The sequence below is a fragment of the Pezoporus occidentalis genome, unplaced genomic scaffold (assembly GCF_034315485.1).
Source record: "Pezoporus occidentalis ecotype Australia unplaced genomic scaffold, CSIRO_AGI_Poc_V1 ctg372, whole genome shotgun sequence".
NCBI lineage: Eukaryota > Metazoa > Chordata > Aves > Psittaciformes > Psittacidae > Pezoporus > Pezoporus occidentalis.
In genome coordinates, this window is record NW_026915694.1 from 45371 (window position 1) to 69647 (window position 24277).

The 24277-nt window shown below is 42.9% G+C and overlaps 2 protein-coding genes across 9 annotated transcripts in view; one reads left to right on the forward strand and one right to left on the reverse strand.

Annotated features, from left to right (window-relative positions):
* The window catches only part of LNPEP (leucyl and cystinyl aminopeptidase), a 43732-nt gene extending 40909 nt beyond the window's left edge, over positions 1-2823 (reverse strand). For all 6 annotated transcript variants that reach the window (XM_062631733.1, XM_062631734.1, XM_062631729.1 and 3 more), the window contains exon 1: positions 2557-2823. In XM_062631733.1, coding sequence (XP_062487717.1) covers positions 2557-2575 — 19 coding nt within the window. In that variant the 5' untranslated portion in view covers positions 2576-2823. The remainder of the gene's footprint in view (positions 1-2556) is intronic.
* Positions 2824-17962: 15139 nt separating this feature from the next.
* SHB (SH2 domain containing adaptor protein B) overlaps positions 17963-24277 on the forward strand; it is a 68285-nt gene continuing 61970 nt past the window's right edge. For all 3 annotated transcript variants that reach the window (XM_062631736.1, XM_062631738.1, XM_062631737.1), the window contains exon 1: positions 17963-18704. In XM_062631736.1, the coding sequence (XP_062487720.1) occupies positions 18123-18704 (582 nt within the window). In that variant the 5' untranslated portion in view covers positions 17963-18122. The remainder of the gene's footprint in view (positions 18705-24277) is intronic.

Genomic DNA, 24277 nt, shown 5'->3' on the forward strand with positions numbered 1-24277 from the left:
CATAGCAGGCATAGCAGAGAGCTCCTCCAAAGAGGACTTGAGCTAAGTTTCCAGTACTGGGCTGGGGGCTGAAGTAAAAAATTAATCTTAAATCTTTTGACTTAGGTTATCTGAGTATTTCCACTGGAGAAACTATTCAAAGAGTAACAGTTCAGCACACCTGCTAGCATTTCTAGGAAAGGATTTCTTTGACTTCTCAATTAGAAAAACGGTGATCTTTCATATCCACTTTAGTGCATTTGCTGCCTTAAAGACTGTTTTATAAAGTTTTTATATCCATTCTGAAACAGCTCTACATCCATAAAGTAAAACAAGAAATTGTCTTCTTGACAGTTTGACAAATGGGCATCAAAGAGTTCAAATCCTACTGAAATGCTTTGGAAAATCGTAAGACTCAGTCCATTCCCCCTATTTTATAAGAGTAAAAGCCCCAAAGAACTCTGAGAGCTACAGGTATAATACTGTAAGCTTCCTGTGACAACCACCTTTTCCTCTGAATTTACATAGCACTTTGTTCAAGAAATTAACATACACACCCACAAGCAGAACTCACTACTACTGCATAACACAAACCAAAACCTTTCAGTTACCATAAAGCATAGTTTATTTTAAAGATCTGATGCCCATAACAGCTTCAGACCACCAGCCAATAGTGTAAACATCCTTTTCAGTTCAGATTTTAGCAGCTGCTACTGAGCACCAAACACACCTCCAGATCACCAAAATAAGGAGCAACTTCTATGCTATATATTTGCACATTCTCTTCAGTGTTCCTCCCAGCACAGCCAGCTTTCTGGAGGAAATCTATTAACCAGCTTCAGCTCCCAATTTTCATCCAAACCATCTTACCACCATCTCCAGGCTTTTCACATACAGGAAAAAAGAAATAGGGAGTTCTGAGCATGAACATGGCTTCTTCTCAGTGGTAGCACAAAGTACCTTTGAGCCATATGCTCAAGCTCACACTGCCACTTCTTCCAGCTGCATGGTTAAAGTGCAGAATCTTTTTAATGTTTTATTGCACAATGCAGTATTATGTCAAACAGACTTTTAGACTGATAGCAACATGATGATTGTTCCTCTCAAAGGGGACAGACTTAGCAAGATGACTTTAAACAAAATTCTTCCCGAAACTGCAGTACTATTAAAAGTCAGGGTCTTTTCATCACTCATACAAGAATGCATATTACAACCCTGTGATTGTAATAAACCATAAACCAAAAGATCAACTGCTTGTACAAACTGTACTATAAATATGGAAAAAAAAACCAAAAACCACACAACAAAAAATCCACAAAACAAAACAAACAAGGAAACAAACAACTCAAAAAACCAACCAACCAAAAAAAAAAAAAAGGTCCATCTTGCTAGTTAAACCAACAAAATATACCCAGATCATGACCTTCAGATACCAAATTTTTAGAGTATTTGAGAAAAGGGAAACACAAGGCAATGACAATATATTTCCCAAGTGAAACAGAAAGTTTATTTTTTACTGCATGTTTTTTTTTCTGATTTTGGCAGTTTTGTACTCTGATTTGGCAGGTCACTGAGGAGTTAAAATATAAGGCAGCAAACTCTACCCTGTGTTTTAGCTATGGCTACCCAGCATGTTTGTAATTTAACAGACCAAATCCCGTCTATAATAAAAGAGCTGCATTTTCAACAGGAAAGCTGTCGCTTTACCGAGTGTCTTTTCTTAAGTCCATATTTGGCTATGGTCTTAAGACTAACCAAACATACTTCAGTTTCAGTTTGATCTGAAAGCTTAATTTCCTCTTCTGTCCTGTATCGATAGAATGTGTTACTAATACCGAAGCAGTGGTAACATGGATTTCACATGGCTTCTTTTCAGTCAGAAGCACAAGCTCACACACTCTTGTCCACGAACACTCTTGTATGCTTATCTGAAAACTGCAACCACAACGTTACTTTAAGCATTATTATTCTGTCAATGCACTTGACAGTTCTGAAAGGTTCCTGTTTCCAGGAACACCCTGAAACATTTTTTTTTAACAGCCTAAATCCTCATGTATTTCATTTCTCCTTTGCTGCGAGGAAACACCGTAGAAAGTGCTTAGGTCAGGAAAATGGCATAAACAGGGGGTTTGGGCCCTCCTTCTCATCCGAGAGACATCATGGCTTTGGCATCATGCGGGTGCTTACAAGGCTTTTTCTTTCCACGAAGCAATACACAGTGAGAACGCACCTTGGTGCAGAAGTTGCCCGCTGGCAACTTGGTGCTTCATGTTGTCCGTTATCTGCCACCGTAAGACTATGGCCAGGCAACAAGTTCCGAGAAAGAGTAGGAGCCTCCTCTCACCTTTCAAGTTACAACACAGGTGTGCCTAATTCACCCAAATAAAACAAGACCTGAGGTGACTTCCACGGGACCAGCACGACTGAGAAGCCTTCCCTATTCCCCACGGCAAGCAGCTCCCACTGGGAGGCCCCGCCGCGCCCGGGCCCTGCGGCGGGAGGCAAGGTAAGACGGGCCAGCCCGGGGAGGCCGTGGGCCTCCATCCCGAGCTCGGGGTGCACCGCCGCGGTACTCACCGGCGGGAAACGGCTGCATGTTCCCTCGAGAAGTCCGGCCTCCGCCCTCAAGAGCGAAACTCCTGGTGAGAGGAGAAAAACGACGCGGCGGCGCGGGCACGATTCTTCACTCCTCCTCCCGCAGCATGCTCCCAGGCCGGGAGCTGCCCCCGGCTGCTTCGGCACCTCACACCGCAGTTGCTGTCGCCTGACCTGATCCCACCCCTTCAGCGGCCGCGGATGTTCCCCCGCTCCACAGCTTCCCAGCCAGGGCCAACAACCCTCTGCCCCGGCCTCGGCGCCAGCTTCCCCCCCAGTCGCCCCGCCCAGTCTCCGCCCAGACCCGCCCCCTGCCAGCCCCACGCTCTGGGTGCCGCTCTGGATCGCCGTGCGCGGTTCCCCGGTCGGTCCTTGCGAGAGCGGGTGTTCTGGTGTCGGGTCCTGCCGTCTGCTCGCCTGGGGGTATGTAGGGGGTGTTCGTCGCTGCAGAGGAGGGATGACCTGGCCGCAGGGCTCAGCTCCGGGACGCCGCGCAGAGGCTGCGCAGGGGCCTGACAGCCGTGGCAGTGCGCGGCACCCGGCCAGCTTCGGATGCATGTCACCATCACGATTTAAGCTTAATTTTCTATGTTTAGCCTTATTACTGCCTTACCTGCTCCCTCCTCCCTTACCACTACACTTCTGTCACCACGTGGCTGATTACATACCTTTTTTTCCCTTAATATGGGAAAATTTTAACCCGATTGTTGGAAAAGAAAATGGGTGTTGATTCATAATCTAAAGGTCGTGTGTTTATTTTACCAAGTAAGAAATCTTACGTTTAACTGTTCTTAAGGGGGTGGGCGGAGGAGATGGGGGCCAGGCATCCACAAGAGCTCGGACTTTATTCCCAGTCCTGTACTTCTTCTCACTGTTACATGAACCGGGAAGGCTATTTTTTCACACCTTAGTCTTAAGTGTTTCAAATACTTAGTTACATTGACAACCCTGTGTCTTGAACTAGATCGTAGTTACGTTTCACACTAAGCCCTTCGAGTTGAGTTCTAGCCCTAATGTAGAGCTGTATCAGTTTTAATTACTGTTTATGCACCAACATGTTTTTAGACACTCCTTAGCACATAACAACCCATCCTCAAAAGAAAAACTTTGATTATTAAATTATTACATCAGCAAAGCATTTCTTTTAATATCATGGGATGTCCTGAGAGCTTTCTCTTCTAAGCACAGACCCTGCCTGGCCTATATTTAAATATTTTAAGGAAACATTAACAACCATACAAGTGACTCGGCAGTATTGGGATCCTACACAGTGTCAGGCAGAGAGCGCAGACAGGCCCTGTTAATCTTTTTTAACTGCTTATCATTTGCTTTCACCATTCTTCATTTTTATCAATTCATAACTCTGTGAAGAAGAAGGGCTAAAATAAGATCATGCTCTAGTACACATGTGGAAATTTCCATAACTGTATTTCCCTATTAAAATCAAGTTTTAAGAGAATACTATCTGAACTATTCATAGTTAGTATATATAGTTAGGTATAGAGGTCATTTCACAGGAGTACCTATTTGCATCTGCTCAGTAGTACAAAAATAAGGGTTTCCATGTAATTTTGTATAACATCATTTAGAACACATTTGAAGAGAATTGAAGCTCCAGCTTTGTAGGAGTTGTTAAAAACCTAGAATTTCTACAGTATGATGAAAAAAATCTCTGTCAAAAAGTTACAAATCCTTTTCACTATTAAATACCAGTTTTAGTTATAGCTCAGTAGTAGGAGTGATTGCTAAGAACAAAGAAAGTTTGGGTTTTTTTTTTCCCAGGCCTTAAGTAAATTATTACCACAATGGCTTTTTTTTTCTTTTTACAATGCAGAATAGAACGTTTCTTTAATTGCACAAAATCCTAAATATATCCTTAAACCATCTGCTATGATTTATATTCCATCTTTTTTGGCAGCCTCCATTCAGGAGTATCTAAACTGAGGCTTTTCCATAGGGGAAAATGTTTGCTAGAAGCCGTGCCTCTTTCTCATCTTTGAAGAACTGCTTTGCCTAATAAATGCCTGAGATATTTCAGCTTTTAAACAGGAGTAAACATGACTCAGAACTTCTTTGTTCTGGTTTATTTTTCTGGTGAGGGGAACAGAGTTTTGGCCACACAAATATAGCAACTGTCAGGTAGACGCTTGGGTGCCTTTGACACAGTGGGAAGTCTCCAATTTTTTTCTGTCAGATCTGCACATAAGAAGAAGCTACATTAAAATAGGATGTAGGGCTTCGTAGCTGAGAAGTTTCCCAGACTCAAGAGTTTGAAGACAAGTGTGTTACTTCATCAGACTTGCTAAAACATGTCAGTTAGCTCAGAATCAGATGTGGGACTGGTGAAACATTTGGCTGACAGCCTTAAAAGGAGACGAAAAAATTCCCCTAACAAATCCTTACACCTAAAGCTTGAGCAGAGATAAAGAATGGGGAAGTTGGCTTTATTCCTTGACTGAGGTAGCAAATACTACTGGTTACTGTGTTAATTTCCTCCTTAATGCAAGGGGGGGTTATGTAAAGCTAAAAATCTTTCACTGCTGTACACATTACTCTACATAAACGTGACACCCTTATCCCCTGCAAGCAAGAACTACAGCTGTTAGTAACCACTGTCCGTTCAGAGTATTACCCCAAGGAATACACAGTACGGTGTTTACAAAATAAATAGTGTTATCAGCATATCTGTGTATCTTACCTGTTCAGATATCCTCACCTAGGAGAAACAGCTGCTACCACAGAAGAGTCATTGCTATGTATATTATGTTGTCACAAAACCTACCTTTCAGCAATACTTCCTAGATCTACATGCCTTTTTATCAGAGCATAGTTAAATTACACATTACCTTGCCTCTTCCTGTGTCTCTTCCAGAAGCTTCAAGACCACTGCATTTATCTTAGGGAAAACATCTTAAACGCAATAAATTTTCTACCAATTAGATGAAAATAGATCTGAGAGAATAGGTACCATAAGTGCCTCAATAAGAGAAAAAATTCCACCGTGAACTATACAACAAAGAATCCTTGGACACGCACACTTATAATTGTGCATGTAGAGGCACGTACAAGAGGGAGCATTCAAGGATGCCAACACAAGAAAAATTTCTATCAAGAATTTGCAATGAGTTAAGATATGCAAAGACAACCACATCTCATTTAGCTCCACTCTTGACAAAACTATGTATTTTGATTGTTCTACTATGTATTTTCTTAGAATCCAGCAAATTCTTTATTCTTTATGGCCTAGAACAAGGATTTGGCAGGATACCAATTGCAGTCCCATTCTCAGTAGCCATGTAGAAATAAACAGCAGTGGCACATGAGCTCCTAGACGGATGACAGTGCTACATTACAGACAAAAAAAACAAAACAAAAAAAAAACAAAAAAACAAACAAAAAAAAAAAAAAAAACAAAAAAAAACAACAAACAAAACCCCCCAAGTTCAAGACATATTTTAAGAAGGATAGGCTTGACAGGGTTAGAAGATTAGAATGTTTTACCATAGAATAGACCCTTTGCCTGTAAATGCTCCTCCTGCCTTGCTATTTTTGTTTAATTCATAAAAATAAATAAACTATTTTAAAACTTCCACATCCTGAAATTAAATCAATGTATTTTTCTCTTTTCCTTGCAACATTTCTAGTATGTTTGTATCTTCCTTCTAGACTCGCATCTATTTTTTTGTGGTTTGGTTTTGGTTTTGGTTTTGGTTTTGTGTTTTGTTTTGTTTTAAGGCATGTACTAATTAGAAATTATCATGTACTATTAGGATCCAGGTAGCAGAGAAGAAACTTGTCAGCTTTTGTGGTCAGTATTCTATGGAGAATGATTCAAAAGTTGCTTTTTCCTCAGGTAAAATTAGAATACTGTTAAGTATGATAATTTGTGCAGATTTAACAGCTTGCCACTTAACAAAATGGCAACATCCTTTTTCTGTTCAGATCTTCCTCTTGGTCTATATTTCCTTCATACTTTCACTACTAACTTTGTACCAACTCTGATACTAGTTATATTCCTCTGCAGGCTGATTCAACTCTTCTACTGCCTAATCTGGCAGAAAACTAACTCAGCAAAACAGTGAATAATTTTAATTATGGGTTTTATCAGAATCTGCAAAGGATAACATCAGTAAAAGGTGGGCTCACAAGCATGCAGCTAAGCAACATCAGCTCAGAGTGAGACAAAGAAGAGAAGGAAGATTATTCTCTTCTCAGTGGTGAGATGTCTACGGCAATCTCCCCATTAGGGTTCAGTTCTTCAGCTTTCTACATATATGGATTTAGCACTCTCTTTCCAGTGTTTCTATTCTTAGCTCAGCTCAGGAAGCAGTCAGTTCTCTTATCTAACACTAACTGAAACTGCATAGGATGTAGAATGGTCAGGGTACTGCAACAGAATACACGCATGTTATTGCACATACCTCTCTGAAATATTCGGTGTTGACAATACCAAATTTGATTTCACTTGCACAGGGCTTTCATGAGTGCAAAACCTTTGCAATCATCTGAATAGGATTATAAAAGAAAATTGTAAGCAAACAGAATAATACTGTTTAGCAAAATAATATATTTTAGTGATGTTCTCTCTCATTCTTAAATTATGTAGAAGGCTGTAGAGCTTTTACTTGCAATGAAAATGTAGCCTCCAGTGTTATGCTAACAGGCAAGGTATGCCACAAAATGACTATATGCTAGCTGTAGAATATAAAAAAAATGCACAGTTTATTAAGCAAGCACACTAATGTGAATAAGCACACTAAAGCAAACAAGCACACTAACGTCAATCGGGTGTATATCTCTCTATATATACTAAATATATGTAAAGTACAGAGGAAAATTCGCAATGCATCAAATCATTACTGCATAAGAAATAGAGATTAAAAAGAAATACATCACTAATTACCACTGAATCACCAACCAGTCCCACACTTCAGCTGGGAAGCTCCATTGCAGCCGATGCCAGCAGCCCTAGGTAATTGGGAAAACTGCTACGTGGTGCGTCCACCCGTAGGTGAGTCTTCAGATTCAGGCACAAGAGGGTCCTGCTTTTATATCCTTAGGAAAACAGCCAGATTTATGCCAGATCTCTAACTGTTTACTTGTGGGGCCGTGCAGCTTCTCACCATCTCACTGCTGGCCATGCCTAGAGCGTTGGCCAGGAGCCCTGGTGCGGCCAGGTATGAAGGTCATAGAATAGCTGCACAATAAATAGTCATGATGAACAGAAATATATATCCTTTACCAAATACACTTTGACAAAAAGCATACTTTGTCGTCTCTTGGTCATGAGAGGGAAGCAACTCTCAGCTAGGCTCCCATCCATTACATCCAGTCAGATAGCATATGCAGCAGGGTAGAGATCACAGCATATGGTAATCAAGATGTACATCAGTGACATCTTTTAAACTACGGTCTAAGTTGCAACATCTCAAGGAAACAAGAAAGTATAAAGTCTTGCCAATGTCTTTGAGCTCTGATTTAAGTATACATGCAGCATCTAGAGTCCTTCCACTTACCTGTGGTAAATTTTCTGCTGTTTCATTTATTTCACTGAAAGTCTTTCCGTGTTGTCAGTGTTTCTTTAAAAATAAATCTTTGAGAAAGGCAGGTAACAAATAACCTGATAACACTATGTTGAAGAGACATATAATTGTTCTTAATCAAACACTATAATTATTCTGCTTTATTTTTAATTAAAACATTAAAATAATTTCAGATATTAACAAAATCTCTCTTATATTATCTATTTTAAGCAATAACTAATGCTTTTAGGTATCCATTCTAACCAATAGATTGGCCTTCATAGGGCTTGTGTACTACTGCTTGATACTAGTTACGTTTGTATTATGAGAAATTAGTTATATAATTGTTACTGGCATTAAAATTATAGTGTACATCCTGTCCATTGGAAAGTCTCTGTACAGGCAATTGTTCCACAACCACATTTAAGAAACACTTATTTCATGTGATTCTTGTCATTAGACTAGCAGTATATTACAAGATTTCTACAGAGAAAGTCAATGCAGTCAGAGAATAGTACAGTAAATAAGCATAGCTAAAACAAATGTTCATACACACAGGTTTGTGAACTTTGCAACTGGTGGCAATTGGAAAAGATAGGTCTAGGTGGTGAACAAAAATGTTGATTAAAAAAATTAGCATGCCACTTGGTTAGGATAACTTCTTGGATGGTATAGGCGAGAAGAGTCAGACAATCCAAACAGCTAAAAAGTGGTATGGCTTACCAGATGGATACCACTGTCAGACAGCAAAAGTTGGTATGGATTAGAAATACATTACTGCACCTCTGGCTCCAAAGGCACAGGATAATTGCCAGTTACAAAAACAGCATTAATGCACAAGAAATGTTTGTGAATATAAGACATAGTACAGAATAATGAAATTTAATCTGAATACCTTATGCTCCTATTAAATGGCCGATGCTCCTTTTTTTTGTCCTGCCACCTTTCACGTTAGTAGTTTGAGTAATATAGTGAAACAAGATATTGTCACAGGACTCAAAGATACAGAAATAACGTATAGCTTATTTGAGAATTAAAAAACATTAAAGTTCAGTCGCAAGAGCTCAGAGTTAACCAGTTCTGCCTATTTTTAAACCTTTACGGAATATTTTAAATGTACCAGTTTTCAAGAACTTTTTAGATAACGCCCAATTTTCACAGAATCATAGAATCTTAGAATAGTTAGGGTTGGAAAGGACCTTAAGATCATCTAGTTCCAGCCCTCCTGCCCTGTCCTCTGCAGGGACACCTCGCACTAAACCATGTCACACAAGCCTCTGTCCAACCTGGCCTTGAATACCGCCAGGGGTGGAGCATTCACAACCTCCCTGGGCAATCTATTCCAGTGCCTCACCATCCTCACATTAAAGAACTTCTTCCTTATATCCAATCTAAACTTTCCCTGTTTAAGTTTGAACCCATTACTCCTTGTCCTATCACTACAGTCCCTCATGAAGAGTCCCTCCCCAGCATCCTTATAGGCCCCCTTCAGATACTGGAAGGCTGCTATGAGGTCTCCACACAGCCTTCTCTTCTCCAGGCTGAACAGCCCCAACTTTCTCAGCCTGTCTTCATAAGGGAGGTGCTCCAGTCCCCTGACCATCCTCATGGCCCTCCTCTGGACTTGTTCCAGCAGCTCCATGTCCTTTTTATGTTGAGGACACCAGAACTGCACACAATACTCCAGGTGAGGTCTCATGAGAGCAAAGTAGAGGGGCAGGATCACCTCCTTCGACCTGCTGTTCACGCTCCTTTTGATGCAGCCCAGGATACCGTTGGCTTTCTGGGCTGCGAGCGCACACTGAATCCAGCTCATGTTCATTTTCTCATCAACCAACACCCCCAAGTCCTTCTCCGCAGGGCTGCTCTGAATCTCTTCTCTGCCCAACCTGTAGCTGTGTGGGATTGCTCTGACCCAGGTGTAGGACCTTGCACTTGGCATGGTTAAACTTCATAAGGTTGGCATCAGCCCACCTTACAAGCATGTCAAGGTCCCTCTGGATGGCATCCCTTCCCTCCAGCGTATCAACCGAACCACACAGCTTGGTGTCATTGGCAAACTTGCTGAGGGCGCACTCAATCCCACTGTCCATGTCACTGACAAAGATGTTGAACAAGACCGGTCCCAACACCAATCCCTGAGGAACACCAGTCATTACTGGTCTCCAGCTGGACATTGAGCCATTGACTACAACTCTTTGCGTGCTGCCATCCAGCCAGTTATTTACCCACTAAGTGGTCCCTCTATCAAATTGATGTCTCTCCAATTTAGAGACAAGGATGTCATGTGGGACTATATATCGTATTAATCAGACATACAGCTGATATGAATGGGTACACTGACACAGCTCTATTGGACTTGAGCACTTTTACAATGAGTTACAAAAGCAAAGGATTTAATTGCATAGTTTCTAGACTGAAGACTAGTTTCCCCATAGACTGATTTAGAGAAATCAAATATTGTTATCTTTCCTAGAAATTAAACTATGGAAACACACATACCTGCACATTAATTTCAATAATATGTTCAGTTCTCACACTGGTGATTTCTATCCAAGTGTACAATCATCACCATTATGATCCAATAAAATCTTTCCAATACATATGACAGTTGTCAGCTAGTTAGAGGAGAAATAGAGCTCTGCATTCCAAAGTGATTTTAATTGTCATGGTCTGGTGAAGTGGGCTACCTCACTGCAACAGTACATTTTCAACTCAGTTTCCAGAAAGAAAAGAAAAAAGGAAAAGAAAATAATTTTCTAGAATAGCCAACTGCAACCATGAATATGCAATTACTAGCCTGCTGTTTGCAACATCCTAGCTAGCTTCCCACAGTACCCCAAACATGTCTGGTACTTACCAGACCCCATCATACTGAAACTGCCATTCTTTCTATCCTACTCTCTATAGTCACACTAACCTCATTAGTGTAAACAGAATAGGCAGAGAACATAAGGGATAGTTCAGAAACTGTTGACCAAGGTCTTGAGAATGGGGAATGGAAACAGAAGTATACGGCTTTGAAATTTCCACATTAACCTCTAAGTCTTCTTCAGTGACACATCAGTAACAGCAGTGACCAAATAGCATGACATCAAGAGTGTTATAGTCACTTCAACATTCTTAGGAAGTGCATATCTACTGAAAATAAAATATAAGATTATGAATAATATCTAGAAGTCTTATGCTTCTGTTTCTGAGGAATTCACATGACTTTGGTTGTGAGCCTGCTTGTACTCACAGTTACAAGATATTTAGCTCTCACCAGTGCTACCTTGGCTGGGCATTGAAGAATGACACTGTCTTGAAGGAAAAGAATAGAGTATATTCTAAAAAAAAGGCTGATAGAAGTGCTGTAGCTGAAACCTTCAAAATACTTTTTATGTCTAGGGGGGAATCTTACACAATGCTTAACACATACCACCAGATGCACACAAAGTAATGTTTGCAGGATTATCTGGCTGTAACGTAGACTATGTTTTTAGAAGCATTATGCTTGAGGTGATACATCATTAGGAATCACCATGTAACAATTCCAGGGGTAGCTGACTGCATATTCAACAACTGCCTGTGATCAAAAGGAAAAGTAGCACAAAGGACTTTCAGCCACTTCAGCCAGTAAGTTGGGTTTAATCTGGGTGCAACTGAAATGCCCCAGTGCCAATGCATGTAGCTTGGGGAGCAAACAAGAGGAGTAGAGATGTGCCACACCTGAAGGGCTGTGAACTCATTGGCATCATGGAGACATGGTGGGATGCAGCCTATGACTGGAGTGTTGGAATAGAAAGATACAGGCTCTTCAGGAAAGACAGGCTGGGGAGACAAAGAGGGGATGTCACCCTCTATGTCACTGGCGTGCATACAGCTCTGCCTGAGGATGGATGAGGAGCCAACTGAGAGCTTGTGGGTCAGGATTAAAGGGAGGGCAGGGACAGGAGACATTACAGTGGGATCTGCTACAGGCCATCTGACCAAGAAGACCAAGCAGATAAGACCCTCTATAGACAGGTAGGTGGGGCCTCACATTCATAAACCTTGGTCCTCATGTGAGCTGCAGCCACACTGGTATCTGTTGGAGGTACAACACAGCAGGGCACAAGAAATCCAGGAGGTTCCTGGAATGCACTGATGATAACTTCCTTCTGCAAACAATATAGGAACCAATGAGGAGACAGGCTATGCTGTACCTTGTTCTCACCAACAGAGAGGGCTGGTGGGGAATGAACGAACATGTTCATTGGACAAACATGTTCACGCAACTGCAAAGTTTGGTGCCACTCACCAACATCTGTCAGCATCCCCTTGGTAATCAATCTTTGCTTTTCCTATCTGCTCTTGAAGAAACAAATGCACACACAGCAAGTACTCAAGGGAGTCCACAGAAGAAAGTCCCTGAACAAATGCTGGAGTATCTGGATGGGCACTGTACATACCGAAAGGTCTGCTGCATGGGAGAGTCGTCACTACAGCTTCAGGGAAATTCTGCCAACAGGAACTAAGACTCAGTCACCCTCATGTTAACTAATACAATGGAAATACTGCTTCAGGGTTTGGTTCACCTGCTTCCTATGACTCGGGGGGGTGTGGGTGATATGGAGTGGAAACAGAGAGTTGCACCTCCATATCACCCATATCACAGAGGTTGGCACCCATATCACTCCATATCACTCCATATCACTCCATATCACAGAGGTTGGCAGAAAACCGAATCCCACAATTCGTCACAATGCTGTCCTGCAGGCAATGGCAGTGAGACATATGCTGCAGCAACAAATATGAGGTCTGAGAAGCTGCAGGCAGCTTATTCAGTGGAATAAAAATAGCCACCTTGACAAATAAGTCCACCATCATGAGCATCATTGTATACCCCTAAGATGCAGGCATGTTCACAATAATATACATTGCAATAATTTCACATAGCCACTCAGGAGTTGTTAAGTGTCCTGTGGCTTTCTCTTGACCTGGGCACAGACACTGCAAGACCAAACATAACTGGCTGTCATAAACAGCCAATTCTCACCTCTGTGAGAAGCTAACAGCAGCAAGCCTGTGGGATCCATGCTAGGATTGCTAAGGGTCATTAACTTGTGACTTGGAAGACAGTCTGAACACTGAGCTGGCAAAGTATGATGGTGATTTACATTTGTGTAGATTACCTTACATGTAGGCAAAAGTTCGAGGTCTTCAAGAGGGCCTAGGAAAACTAGGTAGATTGAGAAGCACTGACACAGTCAACTACAAAGCAATACATAATGATTACTACAAAGTAGTGTGACTGGTACCCCTGTTCCTGACAGCTGGTAATGTGGTTAACATAACTAATGCCATTTTATGATAGCCTGTGGGTGGCAAACTTATCTGTAGTCATTACCTGAATATGATGCAATATGCACAAATAGGAGGAATACAAGTGCACTATGAATGCTACACTCTTCCTGAACTACTCAACAGAAGTCAGCAAAAAGGAAGTGTATCAAACAAGAGAACATTCCTATATTTTGTGATGACATTCTTAACATGCTGAATGCTTGTGATCTTTTGCTTAGCCCAAGCCATACTAACAAAAGGATTTTCCTCCTTTCCAGTTTTGTTGTAAATATTTCAATATGAAGAATTGATCAATACTGAAAATGTTGGACTTGTTTTCTTGTAGGATAACTCTGAAGTTAGATATGGCAGCACCATTTGGGTGTTTATTAATCCAGAAAGTTCTTTCCTATGTTACCTGCTTTTTCCTTTTTAATTTGAAACGCACTGCGTGTACTGCAACATTTATTACACATGAAAACCAGAAGAATGAGTGGAAATAAATGTCTTGAATTTCAGTGTAGTTGCTACTTAACTTCATTATTTATTTAAATTAGTATGATTAGGACTGTGACTACTTTGTCAACACAAATTAATTACTTGTGTGCAATAACAGACATGTATCAAATGCCAGCTCTTCATCTGGTCTCAGCAGAGGTAAGCATCTCTTTATTACTCACTCTCTAAGCTGGAACAAATTGCAAAGCCTTTCCTGGTACTTCTACTACAAGAGATGCAGAGCCAAGCAGAAGCAGATGTTCAACTTAGATCATAACACTTTATTCTGTAATTTCACAGAGAAGTTTTAAGAAAGTTCCCTTTCACCACTACCCCTCCAAACCCATAGTTAGTAAAGAAACATTTCAGAAACAAACCAACCATAACTCATAACTCCATTCAAAACTCAGAAAAGATGAAGTGTGTTTCTTCTAAAAAGCTGTGTGAAAATCATTTGGAGACAGACTAAGAGTTCTGCAGGTGCAGATATACCCTGCATTAACAGACTGAGGTTGGAAAGCACCCTGTGCACATCCGAGAATGCTGTGGTTCTTGAAGACTCAAGCTGAAACAACCTTTGAGATTGGCATACTTCACACGTAATAGAAATATTAAGTTCATTTCTCTGCTATGCCTGTCTTTCAGATTCTTCTATTTTCATTCATAGATATTATCCAGGTTTGGCTTTTCCTGGGGTTATCCAGTATCCCATCTTTCCTATCCTCACCATTGCTGAGATCTAATGGTAGGTAAATTAAGGGAACGTCTGAAATATTAGAGAAGCTTCCCTGAACTATCATCATTCCGTCACTCCAAGCTGCCAATGCAGGTGAGAAAATGTAGTTCCGCATTAAGCCACAAGGTACAGTACTGAGTTTGAGGTATTCCTGGACCCTTCTTCCCCCTCCCACACTGGAGCCAAGTCGTTGGTGGAAAGACTGGCAGAACAGGAATTAGGGAGCTGCTAGACTTCTGGGTAATGAGATCCTTTGATTTCCAAAGAAATTGAAACTCAGCTTGCTTCAAGGCAAAAACTCACCCCTGTATAAAGATCCTAGAACATGCCATTCCTAGAAAAAACTGTTGGGAGTCTTGCAACCCCCTGAAAGACCCCAGTAGTAGCCAGACAAGAAAGAGGACACTTCTCAGGCTCAGGCTGAGAAACTGATCTGAAATAAAACCCTGAAGTTTGACAGGATGAATGTGCCAGTCAGAGGTGTGAGAACAAAACTGAGGGTCTAAAAACAGAAATGCTTTTTCTTTTGGGCAACGGAAATGGTTGCCCAAGCCAGTAAAGGGAGCATGGTTTTCTTCCCACACAAACTTATGGCAATGCTGTAGGAATGCTTTCCTGCCAGGAAAGAATTATAATTGAACCCCGTGTTCATAGTGGAAGAGCTCTGTTCTCAGGAGGTCACTAAAACATACAGACACCCTTATCATGAACAAGTTGCATATTAATGACCAAACTCAAGGAATTCCCTTACATTTAGATTAGATATATGGAAAAAGTTCTTTACTGTAAGGGTGGTGAGGCACTGGAACAGGTTGCCCAAAGAAGTGGTGAATGCTCCATCCCTGGCAGTGTTCAAGGTCAGGTTGGACAGGGCCTTGGGTGACATGGTTTAGCATGAGGCGTCCTTGCCTATGGCAGGGGATTGGAACTGTATGATTTTAAGGTCCTTTCCAACCCAACCATTCTATGATTCTATAATTCAAAAGAGAGAATGAAGCTTCTTAGAAAGAATGTGCAGCCAAGTGGAAGGTTAAAATGGTCCATAAAACCAGATAAAAACGTCATGTGAAAATCCAATCTGTCTTTACTTCATGAAGAAAATTCACTCCATTCTGGCCTCAGAACCGATGACAGGGGGTGGGTGTATAAAATATGCTACAGGCAATACTGATGATTGGCTTCAGCAGTGTCAACAGCGAACTAAATAGGATCTTGCCAAAATGCAACAGGGCACTGGTGACCGGTAAACAGAAGCAGATAAAGGGTTCCTCTTCTCTTCCCTCCCCTATTCTAAATATAAAAAAAGGAAGATAAGAAATCCATCTCCCAGATGATGAAAAGCAGCAGTGCAAATGTGACTAGCTCCTGACATCTTCACATCACTCTCCAAACACTGCAAACGTTTCCTATCCCTTCTTCAAAATGGGTTTACATCTCAGTTCTAGTGTCAGGCCTTCCTTCTGTGCAGAAACCATGTTAGGACTTTTGCTGTTAAGAACATGTCCATGGCTCCTAATGAAACTGGAATGTCCTTGTGCAGAGCTTTGACCGTATGAAAATAACTCCTGTGTTGCAAGTCCCCAGATTACTCATGTCTCTGCATTCATGGGCTTGATAAAGCAAAAGGGATCTGGAAAACCCTGTCATAAGCTGGAACATTGTGAATTAAAGGGATGAAAAAGATGATTCAAAATGGAAAATAATTTTTTATTGCCTGTATGGATGAGTTTGGATTTTGAATGAAGAAAGCCTTCAAAAGATGTAATTGTGAGGCCTTCTCCATCCTTTATTTGAAGCGGAATTCCACCTGTGCAGTACAGCCAGAACTCGGCTGGTTGTTCCAGACCAGCAAGCACAACGGAAGCACCACAGGCCAAGCTATGGCCTGGGTAGTTCTTTTGTCTGCTGAACTTCTTTATTGTGACAGAGGCCATAGGTGGACCTGGAGACATCAGCCTAATGATATTCATATCCTCACTTACATATTCAGTGCCTCTAGCCTCCTCTGAGGCCAGACAGAATCAGCACTGGGATGGAGACTAAAGAATCAGGTAAGGCTATCACCTGAACTTGGGAAAACCTGCTATGTTAGATATTTACCTTTGGGTAGATGGAGAAAGATAGACCAATACTAACTGGTCACAACAATGGTGGTCCAGAAGATCCCAAACCCTCCCAGCAATATGGAAGCTGAGCAGCATGATTCACACAGGTATCATCTCTGCATTTGACTCGTCCTTACCTAGGAACACACAGGGGAAAAGCACCTACTAACAAAATACACAGTGCCCTGTGTGCTTTGCATCATAAAATGATTAGGATTGGGAAAAAACTTAAGATCAACTAGTTCCAACTCCCCTGCCATGGGCAGGCATGCCTTGCACTAGACCTTGCTGCCGAAAGCTCTTTCCAACCTGGCCTTGAACACTGCCAGGAATGGAGCATTCATCATTTCTTCAAGCAACCTGTTCTGGTGCCTCACCACCCTCACAGTAAAGAACTTCTTCCTTGTATCTAACCTGAACTTCCCTGTTTAAGTTTGAACCTATTACCCCTTGTCCTACTGCTACAGGCCCTCATGAAGAGTCCCTCCCCAGCATCCTTATAGGTCCCCTTCAGATACTGGAAGGCTGCTATGAGGTCTCCACACAGCTTCTCTTCTCTAGGCTGAACAGCCCCAACTTTCTCAGCCTGTCTTCATACGAGAGGTGCTCCAGTCCCCTGATCATCCTCGTGGCTCTCCCCCGGACTTGCTCCAACAGTTCGATGTCCTTTTAAGACACCAGGCCTGCATACAGTACTGCAAGTGGGCTCTCACAAGAGCAGAGTAAAGGAGCAGGGGTCATCTCCTCCAACCTAGGAAAACTGGGGCTTGGTGCCCTTTCGTAGGGGCCATCTGAGCCCAGGCTAAAGACAGCCCCCCGCCCCCCCCCCCCACTGATGGGAAGGGGGACACAGCCGCAGCTGCACTAGAAAAGCCCAAGCCCGACCTGTGTAGGCAGTGCCTGACCCCACATCGTCCTGGCTGCAGCGTACCGCGACAAAAAGAGACAGCAATCCTGCACAGACTCCCGCCTCCGTTCCCGTTCCCGTTCCTTTCCCTTCCCCTTCCTGTTCCCGGCCCGCCCCGCAGCCATCCGGCCCGGCCCCGGCTGTGGGCGGGCCGAGGCCTGCCTGCAGCTGCGGGGCCCGCCTCCCCGGTGCGTGCTGAGGTCAGGCCGGGCCGCTTGGCGCTGTGAGGGGATCGGGTTGCGCTCGCGAGAGCCGTGAGGGAGCGCAGGGCCTGGGCCGGGCCGGATTTCGACGCGCTGGGAAGACGGGGGTGGGGGCCTAAGCGGGGCGGGGGAGTGGCGTGTGTGCAGAGCGGGGCGTTCGGGGGGCCCCGCTGCCTTGCTTCTCCATGCGGGCGCCAGCGCTGAGTGGGGCTGGCGCGCCGGGCGCCGGAGGCAGCGCACGGTGCTGAGGGGCCGCGGCCCGGGGAGACGATGGCAAAATGGCTGAATAAGTACTTCAGCCTGAGCAATAACAAAACCAAGAGTCCCCCTCAGCCTCCGCGGCCCGACTATCGAGAGAAGAGGAACGGTGCCGGCAGCGTGCCCCGCCCCGACGGGCCGCCGCACCTCCACCTTCACCACCACACGTCGCCCGGTTTCCCGCGCCGCCGCCTGCGCGACGACACCAGCGACCTTCTCCGCGCCTACCGAGCACAGAAAGACCGCGACTTCGAGGACCCCTACAGCGGACCCGGCTCCTCGCTTCTGAAGCTGCGTGCCATGTGCCGCCCGGATTACTCGGTGCCGGAGGATCTGGGCGAGGCGGCCCCCAGGGCTTTCTCCTCCTCCTCATGCTGTGCCGCGTCCCCCACCGCCGGGGCAGCCGGCTCCCCTCAGCTCTTTCGCAGCCACAGCGAGCGCCGCCCGGCCACGCCACCCGACGTGAAGTATATCTCCCCGAAGCATCGGCTTATCAAGATCGAGGGTGGCGGTGGCCGCGATGTAACAGGCAAGAAGCTCAACAAGGGCTCCAAGCAGCTGGCGACCTCTGTCCCCTCTGCCACGAAAGACAAAGTAAGTGCGTGGTCCTGTTCCTGCGCCCTTAGATTTGGCAGTAGGGTTGGGGCTGTGTCAGCCCCTGGGAGGGATTTTGGTGACGGGACTTGTTCCTGTCTGAATTCATCTAAAGCTGCCGCTGCTCTCCACCGTGCTGCAATGGGTGGCCTGGCTTTTTTCAGTATCTCGGGGCAGGCAGGATATGTGTGAGGTTGGCACATGAAGTGGTAGTGCCTAGTCCTTTCAAACTCACCTCCCTTCTGATGGGGCAGGTGTGCCCAGCTCTGCTCTGGGCAAAGGGCAGTGGCAACTTCAGGAGTGATAGCAAGGCTCTGAGGTTGGCATGCTCCTGCAGAACCGGACGTGAGTCTTTGAGAGAGTGCTTGGGGAGCCCTGAAGTCACTTGAGAAGTCTTGTGCTTGTGACCCAAAGTTGTGGCCTCAGACCCATTGCATGCGGTATGGAATGGTCATATGTATATATATGACCACATACCACATGCAAATACATGTATTAATCTTTATATATAGAAATAATAATCTGATGCCATCTTGAGTCAGACTGCCTGTCTTAAAAGAGACAACTTACCATGTGTCCAGTATAGCTTCTTTGACTCCTTCGGTGTCGAAGGTGAAGTAGTTCGAAGTCCTGTGTAACAGCGTCACAACTTCCATGATAACTATGTTTCCAACTGGCACGTACCTTAAGCAAACATAGCTACTGGCTCAGTTGCAAATGTTCTATCTTTTAATCTTTGTTTCCTGCAAATACTAGCAGAATACTGTAGACACAGCACTGGAAAGTGCTGAGCTCAGGAGCTTGGTTTACAACTGGGAAGCTTTGCAGAGGGAATCAGTGTTAATTATTTTGTAAGCACAGCACATATTCCCCCCAACCTTGTTAGTTCTGGTAGCTTAGCTCTAGTTTTTCCATATATTGGAAATTAATATTTCTTCATTTTTTGAATTGTCATTTACAACTTCAGTGTAATAGTCACATCACAGGAATTCCAAGAACGTGCTCAATGTTACCAGTTTAAGTGATCTGTACATACAGGTTTGAATATGTGATATGATTGCACTGACTAGTGAAACATTTCCCTGAAAACTTGATAAATTACATCCTGTCCAGGTGAAATTCCAAATAAATCAGCTTGTGATGGTGATGATACGAGATCTAAAGTCTTTTATAAATTTTATTACATAGCATGTCATTTTAGGTGTACTTCCTTTCCTGACAACAGTTGCAAAAGTAGCAACTTCTTTTGCTGAAGTAATAGATTAGAGTCTTACTGTGTTACAGCATATTCAGTCTTCTTTCAATCGCCTGTGTTGATACCATGTATCTGCTTTTGGCAAATGCTTTCAGCAACTTTAGAGAAAATAACTCCTTGGGGCAAAATGCTTCCAAGTGCAACTGCTAGTCTGTTTTGGGTTTTTTTTCTAATTTATTATCTTTCCATTTTAGACACTACTTGTCCTTTTTTGACTGGGATAGAGTTATTTTTTTTCTTAGTAGCTGTTGCAGTGCTGTGGTTTGGTTTTAGTCTGAGAACAGTAGTGATAACATGCCGATGGTTTAGTTGCTGTTCAGTATCATTTAGCCTGGTCGAAGGCTGTTCAGTCTCTCATGCTTTGCCAGTGAGGAAGGACCCAAGAAGCCAGGAGGGAGCAGAGTCAGGACACCTGACCCAAACTAGCCAAAGGGGTATTCCATACCACAGCACGTCATGCCCAGCATAGAAACTGAGGGGGCTACCCGGAAGGGAAGATCGCTGCTTGGGTCAGGCTGGGTATTGGTCAGTGAGTGGTGAGTAATAGTATTGTGTGTCACTTGGGTTTTATGTGCTTTTATTTATTCTCTTGTTGTTTCCTACTATTACCATTATCATTATTGTTGGTATTCTTTCTATTATCACTATATTTTACTTAATTTTAGTTATTAAACTGTTCTCCTCTCGACCTGGGTGTTTATACTCTTCTGATTCTCCTGCCCATCTTACCTGGGGAAGGAGGAGTGAGCAAGTGGCTGCATGGTGCTTAGTTGCTGGCTGGGCTTAAACTGTGATGCTACTGAAGCAATTTTTGAAGCAGGAACGACATCTGTTGCTAGGTAACCTGCTACCTACTGTGTGGTCATAAATGTGTGTGCTGGCCCCAGGCCCTTGTTGTGGATTCTAAAATATTTTTGAACAAGCAGCCTACATTTTCCTACAAGAAGAAATGGAACACTCATTTCACAGCCACATTCTTTCTGTCTTTGGGAGAAAGAACTATATGTGAACTACATGAACTAAAAGCAAAATGTGCCTGCTGCCACCCACAGCAGAATTTGGTTGTGATGCGCTATATAGCTTGCCTTTCTTTTCAGTTGTGTTTTTTCCTCCCAGTAATGGAAATATAAATGGAATTATATTTCACAGCCCTGGAATGTAAAGCCTGACAGGTGAACCTACTAAGTTATGGTCATAGTGGGCAGTCAGAGAACTGCTTCTCTCCTACACCTGTCATTCAATGAGGAAAAAATGGAGGACATTAGTTAACAGAATAAGTTTAGTTCAGTGGCAAAGCAAGTGGAAATAAACCTCTGTAAGAAGGTGATACTAGAGGGGACAGTAAACATGTTATCAAGAAAGCTAGAGGTTTAACATTCAGAAGAGTTAAAAAATGTTAAAAAACTTTGGGGGGGGGGGGGATCTGTGAGTAGCATAGCTTAAACTATGTACCTTAGGAATGAAAAAGGATCTACTTGCCATAAAGGCATGTCATCTTAGAAGCATGTGTTTAATGATCCGCTACTGTTTGTTAAATGTGTCCATTTAGCACCTCTGTTTTTTTCTTCTTTGCATACAATGATAAAGTGCTGTTTTCGAATGTTCACTAAGTGAGAAGTATGATTTTCAACAAATTCAGTGAGCAACTTCATAATTTTTGTGACTGGTTGTCAGTAAAGAGCTGTCTGCAGAGCTCAGTTGTGTGTTAAACTGGAAAGAGTTACTAGAATGGGAAGGAGATTTGGGAAAGTGCTTGGTTTTTTTGTGGTTACTTCTAAAAGACAAATGGCGAAGTATGAATAATGGCAGACAGGTTAGTCAAAGTTCCCAAGAAAAAAAGTGATAGACTAGCTGATTCAGGGAGCAAAGGAGATGGACATTAAAAGCAATGGCAGGCACGATTGTGTTTTGCAAGATTCCAAGTACAGCTTGTAAAAGTAACCACAGACATGTAATGTATCTGGGCTTCTGGGCTTCAGGAAGGTTTGATGTATAGAGGTAGAAGTACTGACTAAAGTTCAAGCAGACAAATCCAAACCACCATACATCTTTAATAGTGAGGTGACTAACCTGTACAACAGATGTCCAAGGGAGAATCACCATCACCAGGTGTCTTTGAACTCAGATTAGTGGGTGGATTTTTTTATTTAGGTAGTATTGTCAGGCAGGCTTTAGGGTTTTGACAGTGATGCTTATCTTCAAACAAGGGAGAGCAGGCTGTGTTAGAATTCGTGGCAGAAGCTGCTCAGTTCCTCCAGTATGGGGGATAAGAAGCTACTGATGTCTGCCTTTAGTGCTGGCTTGGGAGATGTTAACTGCTCAGCTCTCCTATGACGAATGAGTGTAGGCAAGGTGGAACAATTTAGGAAATTACTGGCTTCCATCTATAGTGCTGGCCTGGGAGATGCTAACTTCCTAGCTCTCCTGTGGCCAGCAAATGAGTGTAGGCAAGCCAGAACAATATGTGGCTATGTGCTGGAACAACCTAGGGGCTACTGTGTTTGTGTAAGAATAAATTCAAGACTTGGCTTAACATCAGCTCAATAGACAAAACACTTTTATTGAACTGGGGATCTGAAAGAGTGACTGAAAGTCTTCCTCAGCAGCTCTCCTTTATCTGGTGTTGTACGGTGTGTGTAAATCCAGGATAGTAGTAATAGCTGAATGGAAAGTGTCCCTGTGAAAGGATACTTTGTGTATTTTGTCATCTATTTTACTTTTTTGAACCTAAACATTTCTCTGCCTGCATTTACTGCTGAAGAACCTGGAACACTATTCAAAGGGCAGAGATAATTGTTTCATAATGAGGAGCATTTTGCATTCCTGCTATGTAGTGGAGGCAGATCTGTGCAGCAGTTCTGCATACTGAATGCAGAAGACACTCTTGCAGCACCGATTTACACAGGACATGTCTAATGCTGTAGAGAATAGCTCAGTTCTTCACAGGCAGAATTGATCCAGTGCAAAAGCATGTCTGGAATGAGTGGCAGCAGCAATCAGGGCAGCACAGTTGTTGACTTGGTTTACAAAGGCCTAGAAACGAAGTCTGTGTGAATTCTATACTTGTATAAGAAAAAAAAAGCCACCGCCCAACCCTTTGTTTTCATGGGATCCACCATGGAAGTGTGTGGTGCAGAAATCTGGCTAAGCATGAGGGCTAAAGCTGTTTGCCTGAAAAACTTTCCCCCCGTTATGTAAGAAACGAGCACCTTTCTGACATTGCAATGGCCTATGGAAATGCTGTTTGCACTTTTAAGGTTTTCCATAAAAATACTTAGGCTCCATGGAACATTATTTATATCTATATATAATTAAAACATTTTAGTAAAAATTGAAAAGGCGTTTGTCTTATTTCTGTACACAGAAGGTCTAAGTTTCATTTGATCTTGCAAGTGAGAACAGTCAGGTGTATTTAACAGAATCTAGCAGCTGGTATTTTGAGGTGCACTGAGAAAACACCTAAAAGATACATAAGCAGTGTTGGGGTTATTTTTAAAAGTATATAATTTCTAGAGATCCTAAACTACAAATGTATCTCTGTGTCTCTTTCCCATGTTTAATCCTTTACAACAGGGTGTAAATCTGCCACTCATTACAATTGGTTCTACTCTGAAGCACACTTCCCCACTGCATGTGGCTCCCATTGGTAGATGGCTCTGCTTTGAGTCAAAGGTTTCCGGAAAAGGTGCCAGTGGTCTTGTGAGCCTCCATAAATGGCTTGGACAAGGCCACACATAAAGACAAGCTGCATTTTCTTCATCTCATGTTCTATAGTGCAGATATAATGCAGCTAGAAATGCATTTTTCCACATATATCACTCTCATTATTAAGGGAAAGAAGGGAAGATACTCAGTTATTACCTGAGTCTGTGGAGTCTTAGTACCTTTAGGGATGTTTGAAGTAATGTGGTAAGCTCTTCAGTTGCAAGCATATCTGGCGTCTGCAGTTACTGCTCAGCTTGGAAACAGCCTCAGCCCTGGGAACCATTCAGATTTCTAGACTTCTGGACACAGAGAGATCCAAGCAGAGAAAGACTTATCAGGAAGGAGTGTGAAGTAGATAGATACATGAAGATAAAGGGAGGGTGTAGCAGTCTTATGGGAGAGTGTATTGTGTATACCTTTGCAGTAAATGGGTCCAAACGGTTGTAAAAAAAGTACCTCAGTTACTGAATTCAAGCAAAAAGATTGACTTGTCTCTTGTGAATTATGATGTGTTTATTGAACTATCTAGTGGGAGACTGTAACAGAACATGTTCAACATGTATTTATTCTGAAAATAAGGGGCTAATACTGCATTACAAATGCTCAAAAGGGA